Source organism: Euwallacea similis, chromosome 10 (assembly GCF_039881205.1).
Source record: "Euwallacea similis isolate ESF13 chromosome 10, ESF131.1, whole genome shotgun sequence".
Classification (NCBI taxonomy): Eukaryota; Metazoa; Arthropoda; class Insecta; order Coleoptera; family Curculionidae; genus Euwallacea; species Euwallacea similis.
Genome location: NC_089618.1, coordinates 2,462,011 through 2,482,001, shown reverse-complemented (window position 1 = coordinate 2,482,001; position 19,991 = coordinate 2,462,011). Strand labels below are relative to the sequence as shown.

At 38.2% G+C, this 19,991-nt stretch overlaps 4 protein-coding genes across 6 annotated transcripts in view; all 4 read right to left on the bottom strand.

Moving 5' to 3' along the window:
- Positions 1-2,698, bottom strand: part of LOC136411732 (uncharacterized) — a 47,293-nt gene extending 44,595 nt beyond the window's left edge. For 2 of the 3 annotated variants that reach the window (XR_010752339.1, XM_066394409.1), the window contains exons 1-2: positions 1,772-2,698; positions 1,532-1,714 (exon numbers count right to left, since the gene is read on the bottom strand). Coding sequence is in view for 2 of the 3 variants with exons in the window: in XM_066394409.1 (XP_066250506.1) it covers positions 1,532-1,714; positions 1,772-2,104 (516 nt within the window). In the remaining variant the exon portion in view is untranslated. The remainder of the gene's footprint in view (positions 1-1,531; positions 1,715-1,771) is intronic. The other variant, XM_066394410.1, reaches the window with a different exon arrangement.
- Positions 2,699-10,343: 7,645 nt separating this feature from the next.
- LOC136411807 (filaggrin-2-like) lies at positions 10,344-11,857 on the bottom strand. The gene is made up of 5 exons (XM_066394533.1): positions 11,652-11,857; positions 11,291-11,470; positions 11,076-11,132; positions 10,898-11,018; positions 10,344-10,625 (listed from the first exon to the last, which is right to left on the bottom strand). Exons 1-5 carry the CDS (start codon positions 11,719-11,721, stop codon positions 10,472-10,474), a joined length of 582 nt encoding a protein of 193 aa, XP_066250630.1. The 5' UTR covers positions 11,722-11,857; the 3' UTR covers positions 10,344-10,471.
- Positions 11,858-15,113: 3,256 nt separating this feature from the next.
- LOC136411438 (protein KTI12 homolog) lies at positions 15,114-16,132 on the bottom strand. The gene is made up of 2 exons (XM_066394010.1): positions 15,655-16,132; positions 15,114-15,605 (listed from the first exon to the last, which is right to left on the bottom strand). Exons 1-2 carry the CDS (start codon positions 16,077-16,079, stop codon positions 15,194-15,196), a joined length of 837 nt encoding a protein of 278 aa, XP_066250107.1. The 5' UTR covers positions 16,080-16,132; the 3' UTR covers positions 15,114-15,193.
- Positions 16,133-16,417: 285 nt separating this feature from the next.
- LOC136411405 (tetratricopeptide repeat protein 27) lies at positions 16,418-19,863 on the bottom strand. Its single transcript, XM_066393954.1, has 7 exons — positions 19,447-19,863; positions 18,615-18,960; positions 18,362-18,562; positions 17,972-18,305; positions 17,391-17,918; positions 16,950-17,341; positions 16,418-16,897 (listed from the first exon to the last, which is right to left on the bottom strand). The coding sequence occupies exons 1-7, from the start codon at positions 19,675-19,677 to the stop codon at positions 16,524-16,526; spliced, it is 2,406 nt and encodes an 801-aa protein (XP_066250051.1). The 5' UTR covers positions 19,678-19,863; the 3' UTR covers positions 16,418-16,523.
- Between the last annotated feature and the right edge of the window lie 128 nt (positions 19,864-19,991).

Genomic DNA, 19,991 nt, shown 5'->3' with positions numbered 1-19,991 from the left:
TGTCTATATTCTAAATCAATAAAGATTTCAGTATTTTATTAGAGAAAACCGTGTTATATTTAAAATTCAAATCTTACGTTCTTATCGTAACTCCCTTTATTCGGATAATCAAGTTTCAATAGATTCGAATTTTATGTTGTTTATTTGAGTAAATCGTTCCGAATCAAAATGCCTCGGAAATTGCTTCAAATACCTTAAACTATCTTGGTACCCCATAACATTTGCAGACTGCACCTAGATCCTAATTCTACTTTAGATCTCTTATTTGAGGACCAGCAATCTTGGAAATTTAGATTGAGGTTGAACTGACAACAATGGTAAATTCTTCTAAATGTCTATAATTAGGCAACAAGGCACTGGCCACCAAGGAACGTGATATGCAACTGGATTATCTCTATCCTTGTCCCAAACACGCGCCGCGTATATGAGCATCGCACTCCAACGCGGGATTCAACTGACTCTCATGGAAACATTAACTTTCATTTGTTTTCAAAATTCCTAAATGGCGGTTCATAGCGCCAAGTCTCTCGAGTTTTTAATGATAATATCGTCTATTTCGTGCTATAAAACGGGGAAGTGCAAAATCCACTTTCAAGAAGTTTTCCCGCATATTCTAGGTAAGAAAAACTGACTAATTGCATTAATAAGACAGTTGTTTCCTATAAACCAAAAATTACAGTCTCTCAGCTCATTAGATTCTAGGCTATGTCATAAACGAATACGATTTATTGGTAACCACGTTAAAACAAGAATTGTTTGGGCGATTGTAATTTCCCACAGTTGGATATTTTTCTGCGGATTTATCAAACTTTAATGCTAAAATGCACAATACAACATGCGGATTGATAAACTGCATTCATAAAAAGTTTTCGTAAATGATAATTAGAGAATTTCATTAATTAAGGGGTTTATTCCTAGAATCACAAAAAATGACAATCACTTAACTTCCTGTTTTTATCAACGTCACGTTCATCATTTGTTTGTAGCCATGTTGGAAATGGTGAGTTTCAGGGCGGTTAAGATTTTTAATTGAAAATTAATTACAAAAATTGTGTTATTTTCAAATGAGCTTTTACCAAATAAAAAAAATTAGAACATCTGGCCGCATTTCATAACTAAGTGGCTATTGTGGTCAAGAAGAAAATTTTTTGGAATGAATTGGGCCAACACAACTTTTGGACTTTTCTATAAAGAAATATATTATTTTGAGGAGAAAGTGCGGGCAAGTTTTCAGAATTTCCACAGGGACTGGAAGATTAAAGTAACCAGAATTTGCATTTTCAAGGAAATTAAGTTACCAATAGGCATTAAGAAACATGAATTTCATTTAAAAAAGTTATGTATGAATCAAATCATGTGGGTTTTCTGAGTTTCCTTGAAAAAATTCAATATAATAAGTTTGTGGAAACATGAAGTCATCTTGGAATGCAACAATCTAATAAATGTCTATTTAAGGCATGCACACAGCAGGCTCTAAATATTATGATGACTGTAAAACTTGATAAATATGAAACATATAACATGCCCTCACCTTGCTCCCTGTGCACCCCAAAAACAGCAATACATTTTTGTCAGTGGTGTCTCCCTCCGTTTTCAATTGCTGGACATATTTTTCTTGAGTTTTCCGGCTTGATTTCTTTAAACTGCTAATAATTTGCAAATTTAGGACACACTTTTCACATACTTGTTTTGATAGAGGATCTGTTTTGTAGAGCTGCAACATTAAAATTGGATAATGGGGAAGTCATTAATTTGAGGTTTTGCTACTCACCACTATAGGGAGGTTCTCCTTAATGAGGCCAATGAGTTGGTATCCTTCAGGGTTGTCCTCGAAGATGTTGAACATTTTCTCGCAGACGTTATCGCAAAGGCGACATGGCTCAAGTTCCTTTTCTTGTGAAAGACTTTCAGATTGATCCATGGGTTCTTCTTGAGTTTTGTTATTTGTTTCAAATATATCCTCTCCATTGTGACTTTCCTCTCCATGAGTTTCCTTGTTCATTTCAGACAATTCCTCTCCATTAGGCATAATTTCCCCGTTAGACACCACTTCCTCACTGGATACCACTTCATTATTGATTTCTCTTACAAGATTCTCCTCCATTTTGTGAGGTTAAATAAGTTTAAGAATTGAAAGTTTGTATTAAAAAGCGCCGTTAAAGTTAAAAGCCGGCACCCCGGGGCCCCTCGCGCAGCACTCCGCGTCAAACTATCCAGTCCGCCATGTTCGTTTCCTTCCTTCGGCGACGGACAGTGGCGCACGCCCCAGCTCTTTAATTATTCAAATTTCAACTTGAGCGGCAAATTAACTTCCTCACTTTTCACCAACCAATACACGATGAATGCGCACCGTTATCACCACTCGTTAATCACGACCAGCAAACATAATCACTTCAAGTGCAAGTTGAACACTCGTAGTTTCCCAAACGCAGAAGGTTACCGCAGCTGCTACGGGTTCAACACGAGTGGTACCATCGGGCCAACTGGAAGTTTGAGAACTGAGAAGGAAAACGTAGTGATCAATACGGTGTTCCACGGCGCATGCATACGAGCAGCGTTGGATCCCCTTTTCGAGGAAAAGGAGGTCTCAGCAACGAATTGCTTGCTGTAGGAGGGAGGGATACGGACTCTCGCAAACCGTACAACAACGAGTTTTGGTCTGCCTTGCTGAGCTCTCTCTATCGATCGTAGCACACTGCAAATACAAAGCACTAGGCAGTGAGGATCGGGGCGGCTGACCTTTTTGATAAGCACCTACTCGATTCTCTTGGGTCGCCGGCCGTTTGCCAAATGGCAATGGCGGCGCTTTATTATCGGGCTCTCTGCTTTGTGGCATTGTCCTGGATGTTTAAACCGAGTAATTCCGTCCGGCAGATATAAATTGAAGATGTTTTGAATAACTCCTGTCAAGCCAAAGCTCCCTGGAGGGGACCCCATTAGCGGGGAGACGCCTCCAATGGGGGTTGATTGCCGGTAATTGGAACTTAATAAGTATGTATGGCTCTATGACTGGACAATAATGGAAACGTTGGAGTTAAAGCTTTTTTGCTTCGTTTGACAATTTGGTACTGTCAAAAGATCCAAAGTAGTTGCAGACGATGACTGATGAAATTTAGATAAAAGATTTTATGGAATTCTACTCAAAATAAATCTACAAATTAACCTTAAAGGTACCTTTGGGCAGCAAAAGTTACTATTTCCAAAAATCCTGGAAATAGATCAGGTGGATTTCTTCCTAACTAAAGATCAAGGCATCTGGAGATTTTCTCGAAAACCTCCTCTTCAAGCGAAGGTAAATTTTACCTTCCCCCTCCACTTCATTGAACATTTTTTTAAATAAAATAATCCACTAAATTAACTTTGACGTGGGCCTAATAGCTTTCATATCAAGGTGTTTAGGTGAGGACTGTTCTCAATAATAACTTTCTGTCCTTTAATAACAACACATGCTGTAAAGTATAATTTTTTATTTCTTGACTGCAATAGAACCATTTTACTGCCTAGGCATTAGTAAACTTTTAAATTACTGCAAAATTTAGTAAATATGCCATAGCGAATGTAAAAAATTACAAATACATTTAATAAATAGATAAAGATCAAACAAAAAAGCATTTAAATCGGTAACAATTGAAAAATAAATGTGCTGTAATCAGCAAAAACGCAAATTTACTGGCTTGGCTTTATAGCCGAGTCGAAGATGAGTCCCGCATTCGACTCGGCTATAAAAGTCGCTGCGGTAATAAATTTGCATTTTTTTTTCTCGTAACAAATAACTATTCTCTATTAGTCCACATTCTTTCTAAATTATCATAAGTTCCATGTCACGTCGATCCACGATGATCCAAGCTCAACACTATTGAAATTTTCAGTTCTAATGAATGAGTTACTTACGTACATCCTTTGTAAAGTCTCTCAAGCGTAACTTCAAATTTCTAGCTTGAACATTCCAGATCAAATCAGTTACAGTCACTACATTTTTTTCGAAAAGTCCTGGATACCATTTTCTGAAACACCTAGTATATATGCCAAGTGTAAAATTCGCGAAAATTCGTATAAGTACTATGTTGGATGGGATTTGTCCGAGTTATTTCGAATTGAAGGAACTATTTGTTTATCTTGATCTGGTTTACCTTAAAAACTGAGTAAGATTCTTCACTGAGTCAGCATGGATTTTTTCAAAAATTCTCGAAAACTGGTGTAGATTGGTCTCAGGTCAACAATTTTCGATAGTCTTATCAACTTGGTTTGCGCAACTTCAAAATTCTCTTCTCGATCAAGACCAAGATATAATTAACGCATAAATTGCTTCAAAATAGAGGACATTTCAAGTTGAGCTTAGTTATTTTAACAAGCTCAATAATAGCGTCGAGCTTTATCATTGCTACTAAATGGCAACGTGGCGATGCTGTTGTGTCATAATAGGATGTCCAAAATATTTGACGTGCCTGTCAAGTTATATATAAGCAGTGTTGTCAGATGTTGATAATTGCTTCTGTTAAATTCATCTTCGACGAAAATCTCACAGATTTTTGACATAGAAATGTGACCTTTTTATTTCACAGTGTACTCGTTATCAAGTGTTGATAAGTGACTTCAAGAAAGTTCTTTCATATGTCGGGGTTCCCCTGATAAATACTCAATCTACAGATCCAACATTAGTGAAAACAGGAATCTTTCAAAAAGTTTTTTGATTTGTTTAATTTTTTTGGAATTTATACAATAAATAGTATAATCGGATTATTTGCTTATGGTTTGGCACCCGTGTAAAGGTCTTGTTGACACATTCCAGAATTTCCTAAATCTTCAAATCTGGACCTTAATCATTTTGTTGTACTCCGTTTGAGCAGGTTGTTATTGACTTAAAGTTGTGTCAAGGTTGTTATGGTTCTTAACCACCTAGCAGGATATGACGCTACCAAAGATTACCACATCATACAAAACAGCACTAATGCTGTTTCTGCAGTTCAGCATTATCCAAGCGGATATCTCGGCTGCATGCCAAACCAACTCGAGCTAATTAAAGCTTTCGCATTGTTTCACCATCATCGTCATTGCGGGTTCCACCCGTTGGTCGCCATGTTGGCGTCACGTAGGCTCGTAGACAAGGACGTGAGATGCTGTCCTGGGTCCAAGACAAAGACGGTTGCTATTTCGATCTGGCGCTGACACTCCAAGAGACAGAGAGAAAATTTCATGTTTTCGAGCTGCAGTGCGGCCGCTTTTGCATGACGACGACGAAACCGGGTAGAGAGAGGTGGATCTACTTTCCATGGAAGGTCGTCGAAGCCCACTTTAGTTCGATCGTCCGTTGTTCTCTAGCACAGCGGCGTGCCGAAGCTGATGCTTTCGTGGATTCATGCTAAAATTAGCTCTGTAGGGATTATTGACTTTGGCCAGAAGCACTTGGTCATGTTATTGCGCATCAACTAAAAACAATACCCGATGGGTTCGGTCAGGTAGAAGATTTTATACATAGTGCACGTCTACCAACAAAGGTGTTGATGAACTGAAAACTGAAACTCATTTGACCGATTTACTGAAATTCATTTGATTGACTGACAAATATGCCCTAATGCAAATTTTTCAGGGTTACTTTAGTATACTAGAAAATTCTTGATCACCTAGGTCCAGATTACCTCAAAATAAGGAGGATTCCTGTTGAGGTTGGCTTAGATTTGTTCAACATGCTTGATCATTGTGGGCGGCTATTCTCTTTTTTTGATAGATTTGGGTGGTGATGTGCAGGTGTGGAACAAAATAACTTGCTCTTACGTTGGAAAATTGCCGACGTTTCCATTGTGAGAGTTTTCGTTCTTCATCAGGGCTGCAGTAAATATAAAGAGGGCATTACACGCTACAGGAGCAACACGTATATTTTCTCGTGTGTAAACAGAACTTTTGTTCGTGCTTGCTAAAATTCTAGAAACTTCTTGATGAGACCTGTACAGGTTATCTCAAGTGTGAGTTACTGCGCAATTCTCGAATGTTCTAGATCAGATTAGCTCATGTTACTTCGCGAAAGATAGTAATCACATTGCCTCAAGCTTCCTCTAATTTACTTCAATAATGTTCTCGAATATTCCTGACAATGTCAGTTCAGGTTAATTCAAGATTGTGGGAAACTCCTGTTTAGATTGGTCGAGGTTCTTCAAAGCTGAGTATAGTTCATATATAGGTTGGTCCAAGTTACTTCAAAATTCTGGAAGTTTCCTGTTGAAGCTAGTGTAAGTTTGTTCAAAATTGTTGAATCAATTTCGCATTGGAATGACGTAGAATGACGCATTTCGAAGAATTCTAAATATTCCATGGATGAGGTTCTTTGCAAAAGTTTCTGATTAAGTCGCTTTAGATTAAATTTCTCAAAAATTCCTATTCAAGTCGGTCTTTAAAGTTTCTAATTGTTAGGTTAATCAATAAGGTTAGTTCATATCTGCAAAAATTCGTGTTTAATTGGGATTTCCTTGAACTTCATTAATGAATTGATAACATTGTTTAAAAATTTTGTTAAAGTCGGTTTTAAGCAGCAAGAGCTTAGTGGATACCTGAGCTCGATCAGGTAATTTTTATGGCTGCAGGGGCCCTTGGCCTTCGGGGAAAGTTTTTTTCTTAGCAAGGTTGGAGTTCTTTAGTGCCTATCAACAAAGACATGGCTGGAAATAAATTTGGGGCCAAACAGACCATTTCGAATTTGAACAAAATTTGAAGGATCGAACAGGAAACTCATCAGATAGCTCACATACTCTTCTATTTCGAAAGCGGAGAAATGTAATTGGCTCTATTGCATGGCAAAGAATTCCAACATAAACATCTGCATCGTGTCTGAAAGACGTCCGCCTGCTCCCCTACGACAATGTGAGTTCGAATGGGGGCCCTTCTCTCGTCCCTTTTTATCTGCGATCTTCTCATCGTCGGAAAGGAAGGAGAAAGCTTCATCTTGGAAGCTTTATCCGTCGGTTCGTTTTTAGCCAAAGGCCTTTGCGACCCTTCCCTCGCATTGGCGCACCCGATTGATGCTCCAACCAGTGCTGTAGCACGGGGGGTTTCGAGTGCAGCTCTGCCGCGTAAGCTAAGTAATATTAATCAGTCTGGCACTGGCAACGAATAAAATCGGCTGATGGAAGGCTTAAATGTCTTGCTTTGACCTCGATGTTAAACGGATCAACTGCTGTTAGATTGCGGAGTGTGGTTTTGGTTGGTTGGAAGCTCGCCTGGCTACATCACAGCGTCGTTGAACTTTGCATTGTCTGTAAATGGAAACCTCGTTTAGCTGGTTTTCGTGTAGAAATCCGAAGTAAGGCTGCGTGACGCAAGAAACGCTCGAGATGGCAACAGAGCTCAGTTGCTGCAGCCTGAAAAGTTTGTATGCGGGAAAGGGACGGAAACTTTGTGGAATCACGCCAAGACTTGTAGGGCACTAGTATCGATTTTCTGCTGGGGCTTCAAACTGAAAGCCACACCACCCCTCAACGGGGGTTGAAGCGGACGTAACAAGGGTAAAGGGTCGTTTGGGCCCTGACTGAAACCTGCCTTCAACCGCCCATTACGCATTTGTACGAGAAACTCTCTTGGCATTTTATTTGGCTTTAACTTGTCGCACAATGGAATTCTTCGGATTGCTATTGCAGAATGGAGATAATCCAATACATAAACTATTATTGCATCGTAGTATTATAACATACCACATTGCAGGTTTCATTTATTAATTACTAAAACTAATTCAGATGATTGGTCGATTCTCTGGAATGAGTCCTTCCAGGGCCTTGTTGCCAAGCGTTTCTCACAAACCATTTTTTTTTCTTTCATTTAGTCTTGTTTTAACTAATTTGGATAATACGCTTTCCAGGCGTATGCTGATTGGATTTATGCTTATGTATATTGTTATTAAAATTAATCCAGCTTTAATTACATCCTTACTTCGATTAAACGGGCTTGGATGTGGTCTAAACTGAATGAAGTGGTATATTCCTGTTCAGGTTAGTCTGGGTTAAATCATAATTCTCGAATATTCGAGATCCATCAAGCTCACGTCAAAATTCAGTAAAATTACTGTTCAAGTGGGTCAGGGTTATTTCATAAGTCCTCATAAACATAAGTCAGAAATCATTTCATTTTCGGAATAGAGGGTGTCGAAGTTTAAAAAAAATTATTGTTTAAAAAAAGCGCCTGGGCCAATGTAAAGTTTTGTCGGTTTAATAACAATATTATGGTGTGGCTTTTAGATATATTAGAGTTCGTCCAGAAAATATAAGGACGTGCCCACCAGGCAAATATGCCCTGTAGACACAATCATCGGCTTCGGTTAGTTTTTTTTTTAATTCTGGTCAAGCTGATACAGATTACTAGAAATCAAGAGATAAATCTTATTCAGGGTGGTCTAGATTCCTCATATATTTTCGATAGATCTTGATAGAGTAAATCCATGGATGATATTCGAAGTGGTACCAACGAACATATATTTATCATAGAAAGTTCACTCAGTCGTGGCACTTTGATCTAGTTTGATCAAGGCAACGTCGATAGAATCAGAAAAAGCCAGGTGTGTCCACAATTCTGTCGCTTATTTTAGCTCGTTCTTATCATTCGATAACACGCTGAAGTAAATAAGCTCGAGAAAGTAAATGCATTGCAATTCATTCGCTGCTTTGGGCGCTGCTACGGGCACTCGAGTTATCAAGGACGTATCCCGGTATTTAGCCAAGTAACTTTTCTATGATAAATATATGTTCAGTGGTGGAACTGTATAACCTCATAAATATGTGTAACTAATTATGCTGTATGTGTCCACAGATATTGATTATTTTGATGTTGTATTGGGGAGTTTGTAGACATGTCCCCATCAACATTTATATTTGTATAGGAAAACTGATCTGCTTTGATGAAATTAATGTCCTTATCAGATGTAAAGGAGACAACAGTCTATTTCTAGTCATCTTTGGACCATTTTGCGATTATGATTCTTCCGCCCTTGAGCTGATACTTTTATGTTAGTGGGCCCTATTTTGTACTTTAATGTTTCAGGATGAGGTACAACCCTGAAAGGCCGCTTTATTACAACCTTCTGTAATATATTAATCTTCGCTAGATGTTAGATTTGGTCTTGCAACATAGGACCTCTAATAGGTATTTTCTTTTCTAGTCTTTAATTCTATTTATGCAGGCCTCAATTTTGTAACTTTTTTGTGCATTTATGATCCTTCAATTCTCTATTACCCAATCATATTTCTGAAGGATTATCGTGCTGTCTGAAAGAACCCAGTCGTGTAAAATCTCGACAAGCAACTCAACCGGACAAAACAGTTGTACGTCGTGTTTCGAGGCATCAGCAACAGACAAGCTGCAATGTAATTCAATATCTCCAAAGCCAAAGCGAGTGGGTTTCTAAATATCGCCACAACCGTCCAAGTCACTCATGTCGCTCCACGTCCCATTCCACTGATAACCGTGCTGGGCGACCGCTTTGGATGTACTCCCCAACTGTTAAGACATGTGAGGGTCTGACGGCAGTTGCGGCTACATTCGATATCAGAATGTGAAGTGATGTAGGGGGGCGGAGTCGGGGCGTCGGTGACGCTCTGAGCGCCGGCCGCTTGGGAACAGCCGGAACGGGGAACGACGCAAAGATAGAAAAGGACGACATGACTTTGCAAAGGAATGCTCGGCTTGGTTCTAGAGATTAGCAGTAAAAGGAGATGGATGGCACTCAAGGGCATCTGACGACGTTGGTTTCGGGTTAAAAATAGACAATGGGTATGAGTCGTAGAGCTGAAGAATGGCAGCTGTGGGAAGTAGGACTATACGAATAATTGTTATGGGAGTCATAGCATTAATGAGGTCAGCTTGTCACACCTAAAACTCAATTTACCCAAACAAAATGCAATCTGAGTCAACAGTGGAATCATTCATGGTCAAGTGGGAGTAGACGTCCAAGGACTGAGATGCTCTCAAAAGTTATTCCAATTAGAAAATCATACATGATAATCCCCTGATAACTCCTTCAATTTCCTGAAAGGAAAACCTACTAAATGTGCCGCCACCTGTGAGTTGTCGTCTCAACATGCATTGATGCAGCGTTTTAAGACTAGGAGTTGCTGAAAATGTTCATTCACCATTCCGTCTAGAAAATGTATAAATTGCTCATATTAAAATACTGGCGCCACCTACAGATGTACGTTCAAACATGTATCACTATATGAACGCTAATTTGCGTTCGTTCGCCATTCTATCCAGAAAACTGTTATTTTAAAGTTAAAGTTTTCCTACTATAATAATCAAATATCAAACTTGCTTAATTTGCCTTTAAAAAAATGTTTAAATAAAAGACGATAGTCAAAAAACTTTTTTTTCCATTGTAATTAACTTACAACGTTAAATCATAACATCACATCGAAAAACATCTGATAAGAATACTTACTGTATCCCCCCTTTTCCAAGTTAAATTCCTTGTGAATTGGTGGGATAAAAATTAATTAAATTAATATTTTCCAGACTGAACGCTGTATTTGATCTTGCCCTGGTCGTCGATGCTGGAAGAACTAGAAGCGAAAGCCGCATTGGGTCCTGCAGCTTGGCCGGAGACGTGCACCCCGGTTCCCTGAGCCTCACCGAACCTCGAAAACAAAATGGGACTGGAAGAAGGTAAGTTTGAATTAGAGAGATATTATTGAAGAAGTTTTCTAGTGTCGAGAGGTATTTAATATTTGCATACAATGTAAGGTTATTTTGACGCTGTAAGGTAACAAAACGGAGAGTTAATTTGACCAACTTATTATTGTTAAACGTGTCTGAAAATTAATTACTGTACGAGTTAAAAATACCGCAGATTTCAATTCCAGGCAGTGTATAATTATGAGTTTTTCTCAGAAATTTTCGTTGTTCTAAATACGTCTTATTTTGTTACCCTTGATATCCGGCTTGTTGCCCCGAACCTAATCCGCCGTAACTTTGACCAGAAGACGGACCCCCGACTCCAAATCCTGCGTTGTTACTGGAACCCGCCCGTGCGAACGATTGTACAGCCCCTGAAATAATTTTTAACACAATTAATACAAATTCTTATTTCCGTATTTAAATATTACCGGGAATGTTATTCAAGAAGCTCTGTACTTGCCCAATAATGTCTTCATGGTTTACGCCTGCAACGTTAAAAAATTCGAATCACGCAAATGTTTGAAATTTTAATCAGAAACTGTAAATGGGCGTTATTTATTATAAAGTTAAGTCGCGTTTGAAGTGCATTTTTAGACCATTCCGTTATAGGACTTTGAACTTTTTCACAAAAAAATTGACCAACCACTTCCAGCGGAGGCCTGACTGCCAGCAGCAGCGTATCCGCCTCCTCTTTTGATTCGGTGGTGCAGGGGACTGCTAAGGGCCCACACCAAGTCCCTTTTGCTCCTAATCGAAACGGGTTCTGTTCTGTGACCAAATTGGTCGATGAAGTAGTACGATTTTGGCACGTAATCGCCGGCACCTGGAGAGCAACATCACATCGGTTCCATCATTCGAAAATTATAAATATAAATGGGAATTCCCAGAAGATATATAAAATTCAAATTTATGTAACTCATTAGCGCGTTTAGAGTGGTTTCCATATTTGTGCTTAAATATTCTAACTTAAATATTTGTGTAAGACGTGAAGGTTTAAAACTTACCATGAGCATTATTGGTAAAGCCCATAAGGGTCACCAGCACCACCACTGTCGTCGTTTTGAGGAGGATCATGTTGTTGATACGATTAAAATTGAGAGTGGTTCACACACTGACCGGTTTGTTATTGCTGATTCAAATTGAAAGCGGAACCGAATAAGCGATGATCAAAGTTTGCAGTGCTATTTTACGCGTTTGAAAAGAAGTATCATTCCCCCCTCCTCCATTGGGAATCGGGGACAACAAAAAAAGGAAGGAATTACCGCGGTTTTTCTATTGTTTGATATACTGCGTGATGGCGAATTGACATAATCCGAACACGTATTGGTCTTGAAAATTGCAGAAAAGCCGTAAAAGCTTTGTAAATAAGCCCGTAATATGTGTATTAATTAAGAAAAGTTTTGTTTTGACGGTGCAAACAGCCGGAAATATTTTTCGTGTCATTAATACCTAGCTGCATAATTTAGATTTAAAAAAACATTTATAGAAGGCACATTCTTTTTGGAAACTTTGAATTATCTAGGATGAGCAAGCATTTATTGAACAATAAATTCATGAGTCAAAACAGTACTATACAATGTGTGTTTTCAAATTTTGAGTTTGGATTTTCGTGGAATTACCGAGCAAAATGTATCATTTTTTATTTTTACAATGACTATCGTTTGACCGAATTAATTCCCGTGACAACAATTAGTTTTTTTTCCAAAATACTTATTAAAAAATGGCAACATGATTCTGTCCTCTTATTTTAACAAGTCAATAGCTTCATTTAGTTTCCTGACAGAGAAAAACGTTCTTTCAAACAAAGCAAAAGGACGTAAGAGGATCATTGTGATGGCACTTTCCCCGATATCGCAACTAGTGTACTATACAGGGTGTCCCAAATAAAATGAGTTCTATGGGGATTATGGAAGTGGTAAGAGATACAAGATGACTCAAATTAGAAAAAAGAAGCGCATTTTTGTGCCCATTCAGAAAATGTTCTAAATTTAAAAATATGTACAGGGGTTGTCAAAATATGAGCAAAAAACTGAAAACTGCGATTTTCGAAAATCATAAATTATGAGTTCACTGTTTGAGTAAATTGTACCAAATTTGGCAGTTCTTTATTATCGACAACTGTCAATTGAATGGCGTTTTCAGAATTTTTCCAGGCCTTCTAGATTTCGAGAAATTATATCCAACTTTGTTATTTCTTATGGCCGCCATATTGGATTTTGGTGCCATCGAATAGACAATAAAAAAAAGTTTTTTAATCATGTATCACAAAGGTGCCCTTGGACCTACCAAAGTAAGAAAAATAAATAAAAACATTTTTCACCTTAGTAGGCTTAGAAACAAGTACTTTAGTATTGCTATGGATACTTTCGTTACATGCAACGAATGTCAACAAAAAGTCTTCACTATTGTTGTATTTGAGGTCAATTTGTATTTTTTCTATTTCATTTTTATCAGTTTTACGCTTTCATTCGGCAGAAATTTTTAAGTAATAAAATTATGGAACGGTTTTCAAATGAAGAAAAGCTGGAGATTAATGACTGCTACATTTTAAGTGGAAGAAATGCAGGTAGAGCTCAAAATATGTATCTCCAGAGGTATCCAGAGAGGCGTCAACCTGGGCACGCTATATTTAATAGGCTTAGAGTGAATTTACTTAAGTATGGATCATTTGAAAAGAAAACCAAAACACGCAGAATTAATGAAGATGTTGAAAATTATGTTGTTGGAAGTGTTATTGAAAACCCTCGCATCTCACTGCGTCAAATAGAATATAATATTGGTATACCTAGATCAACTGCTTATCGGGTCCTAAAGAAAAATAAATTTAAACCGTATCGAGAACATATTAGCCAAGGTCTTAGAGATGGTGACACTGAGAGGAGACTTCATTTTTGCAATTGGTTTTTGAGAAAATTTAGAGCAGATCCTGAATTTCCTCTTAAGAGTTTTATGGTCTGACGAAACACATTTCACAAATTGTGGAATATTTAACAGGAAAAACAACGTATACTGGACTGACGAAAATCCACGAATGAACCGGGAATTGAAACATTAAGTCAAATGGGGCTTTAATGTATGGCTTGGAATTCTTAATGGATATATGATATTTGTAACTTTTGACAGAACACTTACTGGGGAAAGATATTTAGAGTTTCTACAGCAGAATATCGCACAAATAATTGAAGATTTATCACTGGTTACTGTAGCTAACATGTGGTTTCAGCAGGATGGGGCACCACCACATAACTCATTAGTTGTTAGGCAATATCTAAATGATACGTATGGAAATAATTGGGTTGGAAATCGAGGCTCTGTCAGTTGGCCAGCACGCTCCCCAGACTTAACACCTCTCGATTTTTTTGTTTGGGGATATGTAAAAAATAAGGTTTACTGCAGATCCTACGATATAGTAGCAGAGTTGGAGGCTGCAGTTGTGCGAACTATTCAAGAAATACCTCCAGATATGGTAAAAAGTGCTTGTATGTCTGTTGTTAAGCGCTGTAGAGTTTGCGTTAATCATAATGGAGAAATATTTGAACAGTTTTTATAGGGGTTAGGATTTTGTTATTAGGATTAGTAATTCCTACTCATAGTGAGTAAAGGTACCAATTCCTTCGTTGTGTTTCTTTGTTATTTTTGATAAAACCTATGGAATTGTAATTGCGTTAATACTAAAAAAAACGTATTAAGTTTTTATTGTCCCATTAAACAGAATACGTCGTACATTACTGCTCTTTGATTAGCAACACTAAAGTACTTGTTTCTAAGCCCACTAAGGTGAAAAATGTTTTTATTTATTTTTCTTACTTTGGTAGGTCCAAGGGCACCTTTGTGATACATGATTAAAAAACTTTTTTTTATTGTCTATTCGATGACACCAAAATCCAATATGGCGGCCATAAGAAATAACAAAGTTGGATATAATTTCTCGAAATCTAGAAGGCCTGGAAAAATTCTGAAAACGCCATTCAATTGACAGTTGTCGATAATAAAGAACTGCCAAATTTGGTACAATTTACTCAAACAGTGTACTCATAATTTATGATTTTCGAAAATCGCAGTTTTCAGTTTTTTGCTCATATTTTGACAACCCCTGTACATATTTTTAAATTTAGAACATTTTCTGAATGGGCACAAAAATGCACTTCTTTTTTCTAATTTGAGTCACTTTGTATCTCTTACCGCTTCCATAATCCCCATCGAACTCACTTTATTTAGGACACACTGTATACAAAAAAGGGCTTCAAAATTGTAATAAACAATACCATGTCCAGATTTTCTATTCTAATTCAGAATGGTTTCTCACCGTTACCAAATAACACGAACACGTGAATTAATTTTGAAACAGCTGACTTGTTCCCCTTCACTTGTTTAATTTGACTTTTTATTAAGTTACTTAGGCCTGTGACTCATGTTCATTTTTAGCCCAGTATTTTTACAAAAGTAAACGTCATTACTTGCCAATTTATTCGTATGAGTATGGGTTATTGATGGATATAATACAATGCCATATTAAAAAATTGAGCACCCAAAAAAAAAACATTATTTATTTCTTCAAACTAGTTCTCAAATACTGCACGAACAAATCTGCAATTTTATCCACGTCTGGAGTGTGAATTTTTGAGTATGTAATATACTGTCTCCTCAACATCATAAGCTGCTTCACATTCACTTCAGGAGACAAATCTATGACTTCACTACATCCAAAAATTTGTACTTCCCCTATAACGCCGTTATGTTTCGCTTCAACGAGTCTGTCGGTAATACTTTTAGTAATTCGGTCCAAGTCATATAGGAAGTTGGTGGAACTTAGTGGGAGGTTTTGTGTTGACTGATTGGGCTTAGGAGGACCCTTTTCGAAGAGGTTGGAGTAGATTTGTGAAATGTCTAAATCGGTCTCTGGGTAAATGGTAAATAAGGGACTGTCCCAGCGGTTTTTTCCGTCAGGATCTTCATATCTAACAGAGATTTGTTTTATTTTTGAGAGTCAAATAAATAATTACCTACCTCATTATTAAAGCATCGAAAGTCTCTCTGCAATATTTCTCCTCTTCATTTTCCCTGGATTCGTTAAATTTCCAGGCCTGCTCTCTATTGATCTCAGTGTGTACTGTGCATTGAGTATTTTTGTTCGCCTTGGTGCCACAGAACAACTCATACCGGTATCCCTTGATGTAATTAAGGGCGTCTAGTATTACGACATTTGAGGGGGTAATCAGTCGCAGCATCTCGCTTTTGAGGAGGCCCCGAATATGCTTCTCTTTATTCGAATCCATGTAAAATGGGTTTTTTTCGAAACCAGCTTTACATATCTGTGCGTATTCACTGATAATGTGGACTTCTTTGCCTTGCTCTTCGAAGAATTGTTTCAGCTGCAGGGCTCTGGTGGTTTTGCCGCTACTGGGGACTCCGGTAATTATTATGAGAGGCATTTTGGGCACTTTTAGTAAATAGGAAAGTTCTAATGGCAATGTATATTATCGTGTTAAATTTTGAGGTTATGTGGCTAATGGAGATGACAGTAATTGAATAGGGATTTATTTATTGCGAGAAATTGTTTTAGATCAAGTCAAATAGGAATCAATATGGTTCCCTTGATAGTCCTGGCTCAGTTATGATTCTTTTTTATCTGAATTATTTTCAAAAATTTTGGTATGCGCCTATTTTTTTCGGCATTCCTATGTGCAAAACAATGACCATTAAAATTATTCTTGAAAAAAACTTTAGATACCAAAATTTTAAAATGTTCAAGTACGTAATTTCGAAAAAATAACACACTAAACCAACTTTATTATTCCTTTTATATTAACAATAATTCATTACGCTTACATATTATCAAATCAAATGGGACGCGAAAAATACAAGAATCAATGAGTCTATTTTTTTTTATCCGCGCTGTTGATCTTCTTGGCGATAGCGTCCAACAGTCCGACCAACCTGTCCAGTGACTCTTTGGTATCCGGGAATTCCATTTTTCTGATGGCTGAAATGGCGCTACTTAGATTGAGTTTGATCGAGCTGAGTACGACCACGTTGCACTCTATTTCGGGCGATAGCCACAGGTCGCTCAGTTCGAAGCAGATGTAGAGGATCTGGTTGCAAATTTTCGGGTCTTTGCACCACTGATTGTTCTTAGTGTAGGCGTAGTAGGACCTTTGGTAGCGCTGCACCTTCAAAGTGGCGGTGGGCGCAAGTTTGGCGTAGAGTTCCCAGACGGCGCCTTCTCCTGAGTAGATGGACACCACTCGACCTAAAAAAATATATTTACAAAAAAGATTTGAAAAGCAAGTTTTGTGGTTTACCAAGCAACTCTCGTGTTTTTTGTAAAAATCTTGCAGCCGGCAAACCTTCGCAGTCAATTGTGTCATCGCTAACGTCACATACAAGCTCTCCAAGCACTTGGACGTTCAGATATTTCTCCTTTAAATCCAGCAGACGATGGTAGGAGCGTATAACATCAGCGTACATAGAGATATCAGAGCTAACCACCAGGAAGTTCTCCCAAACCTTCCAGTTTTCGAAATTGCACTTTAGAGCCTCCTGCAAAGCCTGGTAGGCGCTGCGTTTGTTGCCTATTTTCAAATAAGCTTGCGCCAGGTTGTTCCAGGCTTCAAAACCATCGGGCTCTAGCGTAGTATATCGCTTATAAGCCGTGGCCGCAACTTGCCAGTTCTCAGTTTGATGAGCCGCATACCTGAAAAATTCTCGTCACATAATTCTCTTCTTTATCTTAGAAAACTTACCCTAATCTGAACCAAACAGTGGCTTGCAAGGGATTAATAGAAACACTTTTCTCAAAGTGAGGAATGCAGTCTGCGTATTTTTTCCTGTTGTACAAGAAGTTGCCCCAGTGACGCTGTACGCGGTGACTGCGCCTTTTAGACAGCTCCCATGCATTTTCGTAACAGGAAATGTCATCAGTGGCGTCACCGAGCAAACACCACAACTTAATGGTGGGTTTTTTCTCCAGCTGCTGTGCAATCACATCTGCAGCTTTGTAACGCATCTTGAGAATGGTGTAGCACACGATCACCTCTTCCCATAGCTGCAGCTTCAGGTAGAGATCCAGGGCGTTCTTCGGCAAGCCGATGTTCAGCAAGAGGTTTGCATATTGGACTGTAACTTTCCACATTGCCGGAAGACCAGTAGCAAATACGTCATTGAAACGGTCGAAAGCCTCAGGTTGTTCCTTGGTGAACGCCCCCAAAACTTCTTCGCACTGCCTCAAAGCTCGTTCTATAGTCCTGCGGTTCTTGGATTCAGCCTTAGACCTGAACAATCCTCATTTACAGCCACAAGCCTCAAAAAAAGTACAATAACTTACCTCAAACATAATGCGACAACTCGAACGCAAAAGGTATTTTGCTGCGCCAATATCAGCTCCACAAAAGGAAGAAGCTCTTCATTTCGGAGCTCATCTTCAGGTTTTGCTATGAGCATTTCCTGCACTATGGTGAGAAACAGCTTTTGGGCTAAATTTGGCAACACCAAATTTTCATTGATGTTGCTGGAAAAAGCGACGTTGTCGAGACGTACTTCATCATTTAGAGGAAGGTTTTTGGGCAACACTGCATCATCTGTAGTTAAGATTGTGTCAATTTCATGGGGAAAATCTGTTGCTTGGCTGTTTTCAGGTCCCTCATCAGATTTTTTTTCTTCTACAAGGTAATTTACAAGCTAAAGTAATCTAATAATTGCTACACCTCTTTATTACCATCATTTAAGTTGACTTTCAGAGCTAGCTGTGAAATTTCTTTCTCCTGATGTTTGGTCCTTTTCCCTAGCACTCCTACATAATCATACTTTACATTGAGTGACTCAGTGGCAGAATTTATGTGATCTCTGGCCTTGGACACATGACGGAATAACAAATAGAGCTGAGCTACTTCAATATCTAGTGCCACCTTTATTGTCTCTGTACACTCATCAATCAAATTTCCTCTCCACAAGAAGCAAACACAACTTACCTTTGAGATTAAAATTAACCTGTAACAATTTATATAGTCGATCTGCATCAGACAGGAGTGAAGGACTCAATTCATCCAAGATCTGCTGGTGTAGGTACAGAGCTCGCCAATACCACCAAATATTCACTATACTGTTAACTATGCACCACTCAAAAATGATCTTGGCAGTAACCAGCAGTTGAGGGAACTCAGTTTTGCCATATATTTCCTCATTGTTGTAGCCAAGCATTTTGGCAAAATCATGTGTTTGAAATGTGTTGGATTTTAAGAAGTTTACCACCTTTTCGCAAGGATGGGGCCCCGTGAAGTTGGTTTGGGTGAAAGTGATCAGGCAGGACATGCCAAACTAAATTAAGGAATTGAGGATTTTGGTAATTTAAGTATTGAAGTTTTGCAAGCATTAGTGGGTTGCAAATCAGTTGTCTATGATTTTGTGATTGATTTATTATAAGTAGTGCTTTGACATGTTGTTTGAAATAAATTCAGCCTGAGATGCAGCAAAATCTCTTTTTAATATTATACCTCTTGTTTCTAAGGGCCAATTCCTTATTATAAAACTAATATAATTACATTTTCTGTTGGTAAAATTAGTGTTGCCATCCAACAACAGCAAAATTCATGAACAGGAAATTATTGTACTAAAAAAATTGTCAGCTCAAATGCACTGAAGGACTATTACCAGTTCACCTAATTTAATAGTTATTAATTTTACCAATGGAAACCAAATTTTATAAGGGATTTTACTTCCATTTCATCGTGTCTATGGAAAGGTAAAGGTACCAAGAATTTGATGCTTCATCACTCAAAGAATTCTCAAAGATAAGTAGCTTACCTTGAAAATTTGAGCTCGTTCCTCATCATTCTTTGAATTGAGTTTAGTCTTTAGGTTGGTAATATCATACTGGTCCTCCAAGAATATATTCCAGGTCTCCTCGTCCAGGAGTAAATTCTCTAAATCTTCAAAGGACTGTCTCAAGGCCTCTCGTGCAGAATCCCGCTCATTTTCGCCGACTGGCTTGGGCACCAACAGGTACTCTTGAAGCAGGGTAGTTATCTCGTCCATTGCGTCGCAACAAGGGGGAATTATTTGCTAAAATACCGGTTCATTGCCCTAAAAATGAACAGAGAAAATCGTCTTTTTCGCACTACTTTTTTCTGGAATAAAATCTCGAAATTTCTCATGAATACCAAAGAAGCAATGATTTGAGGTTAGGAGTACTGACGTATATCATGCCACTTGACCGTTGCCATGTTGGGGAGCGAAAACATGGCTTCTATAGTAACTATTATGATGTCACTAAGAGTAATGAAATTAAATTCCAAGCGATTATTTGTGGCTTTTTTTGCTTTCTTTAGGGTGATAATGAAATAAAACTC

What these genes read in the sequence shown, in the direction of transcription:
- LOC136411438 (XM_066394010.1), bottom strand. Translation starts at nt 16,079, where the DNA reads ATGCCTCTCATAATAATTACCGGAGTCCCCAGTAGCGGCAAAACCACC. An exon ending in TTCGATGCTTTAATAATGAG is followed by an intron (nt 15,606 to 15,654) that starts GTAGGTAATTAT and finishes AATCTCTGTTAG; the next exon opens with ATATGAAGATCCTGACGGAA.
- LOC136411807 (XM_066394533.1), bottom strand. Translation starts at nt 11,721, where the DNA reads ATGATCCTCCTCAAAACGACGACAGTGGTGGTGCTGGTGACCCTTATG. An exon ending in CTTTACCAATAATGCTCATG is followed by an intron (nt 11,471 to 11,651) that starts GTAAGTTTTAAA and finishes GTTGCTCTCCAG; the next exon opens with GTGCCGGCGATTACGTGCCA. An exon ending in CAACAAGCCGGATATCAAGG is followed by an intron (nt 10,626 to 10,897) that starts GTAACAAAATAA and finishes ACCTTCTTCCAG; the next exon opens with TCCCATTTTGTTTTCGAGGT.
- LOC136411405 (XM_066393954.1), bottom strand. Translation starts at nt 19,677, where the DNA reads ATGGACGAGATAACTACCCTGCTTCAAGAGTACCTGTTGGTGCCCAAG. An exon ending in AACGAGCTCAAATTTTCAAG is followed by an intron (nt 18,961 to 19,446) that starts GTAAGCTACTTA and finishes TCCTTAATTTAG; the next exon opens with TTTGGCATGTCCTGCCTGAT. An exon ending in AAAAACACGAGAGTTGCTTG is followed by an intron (nt 16,898 to 16,949) that starts GTAAACCACAAA and finishes ATATTTTTTTAG; the next exon opens with GTCGAGTGGTGTCCATCTAC.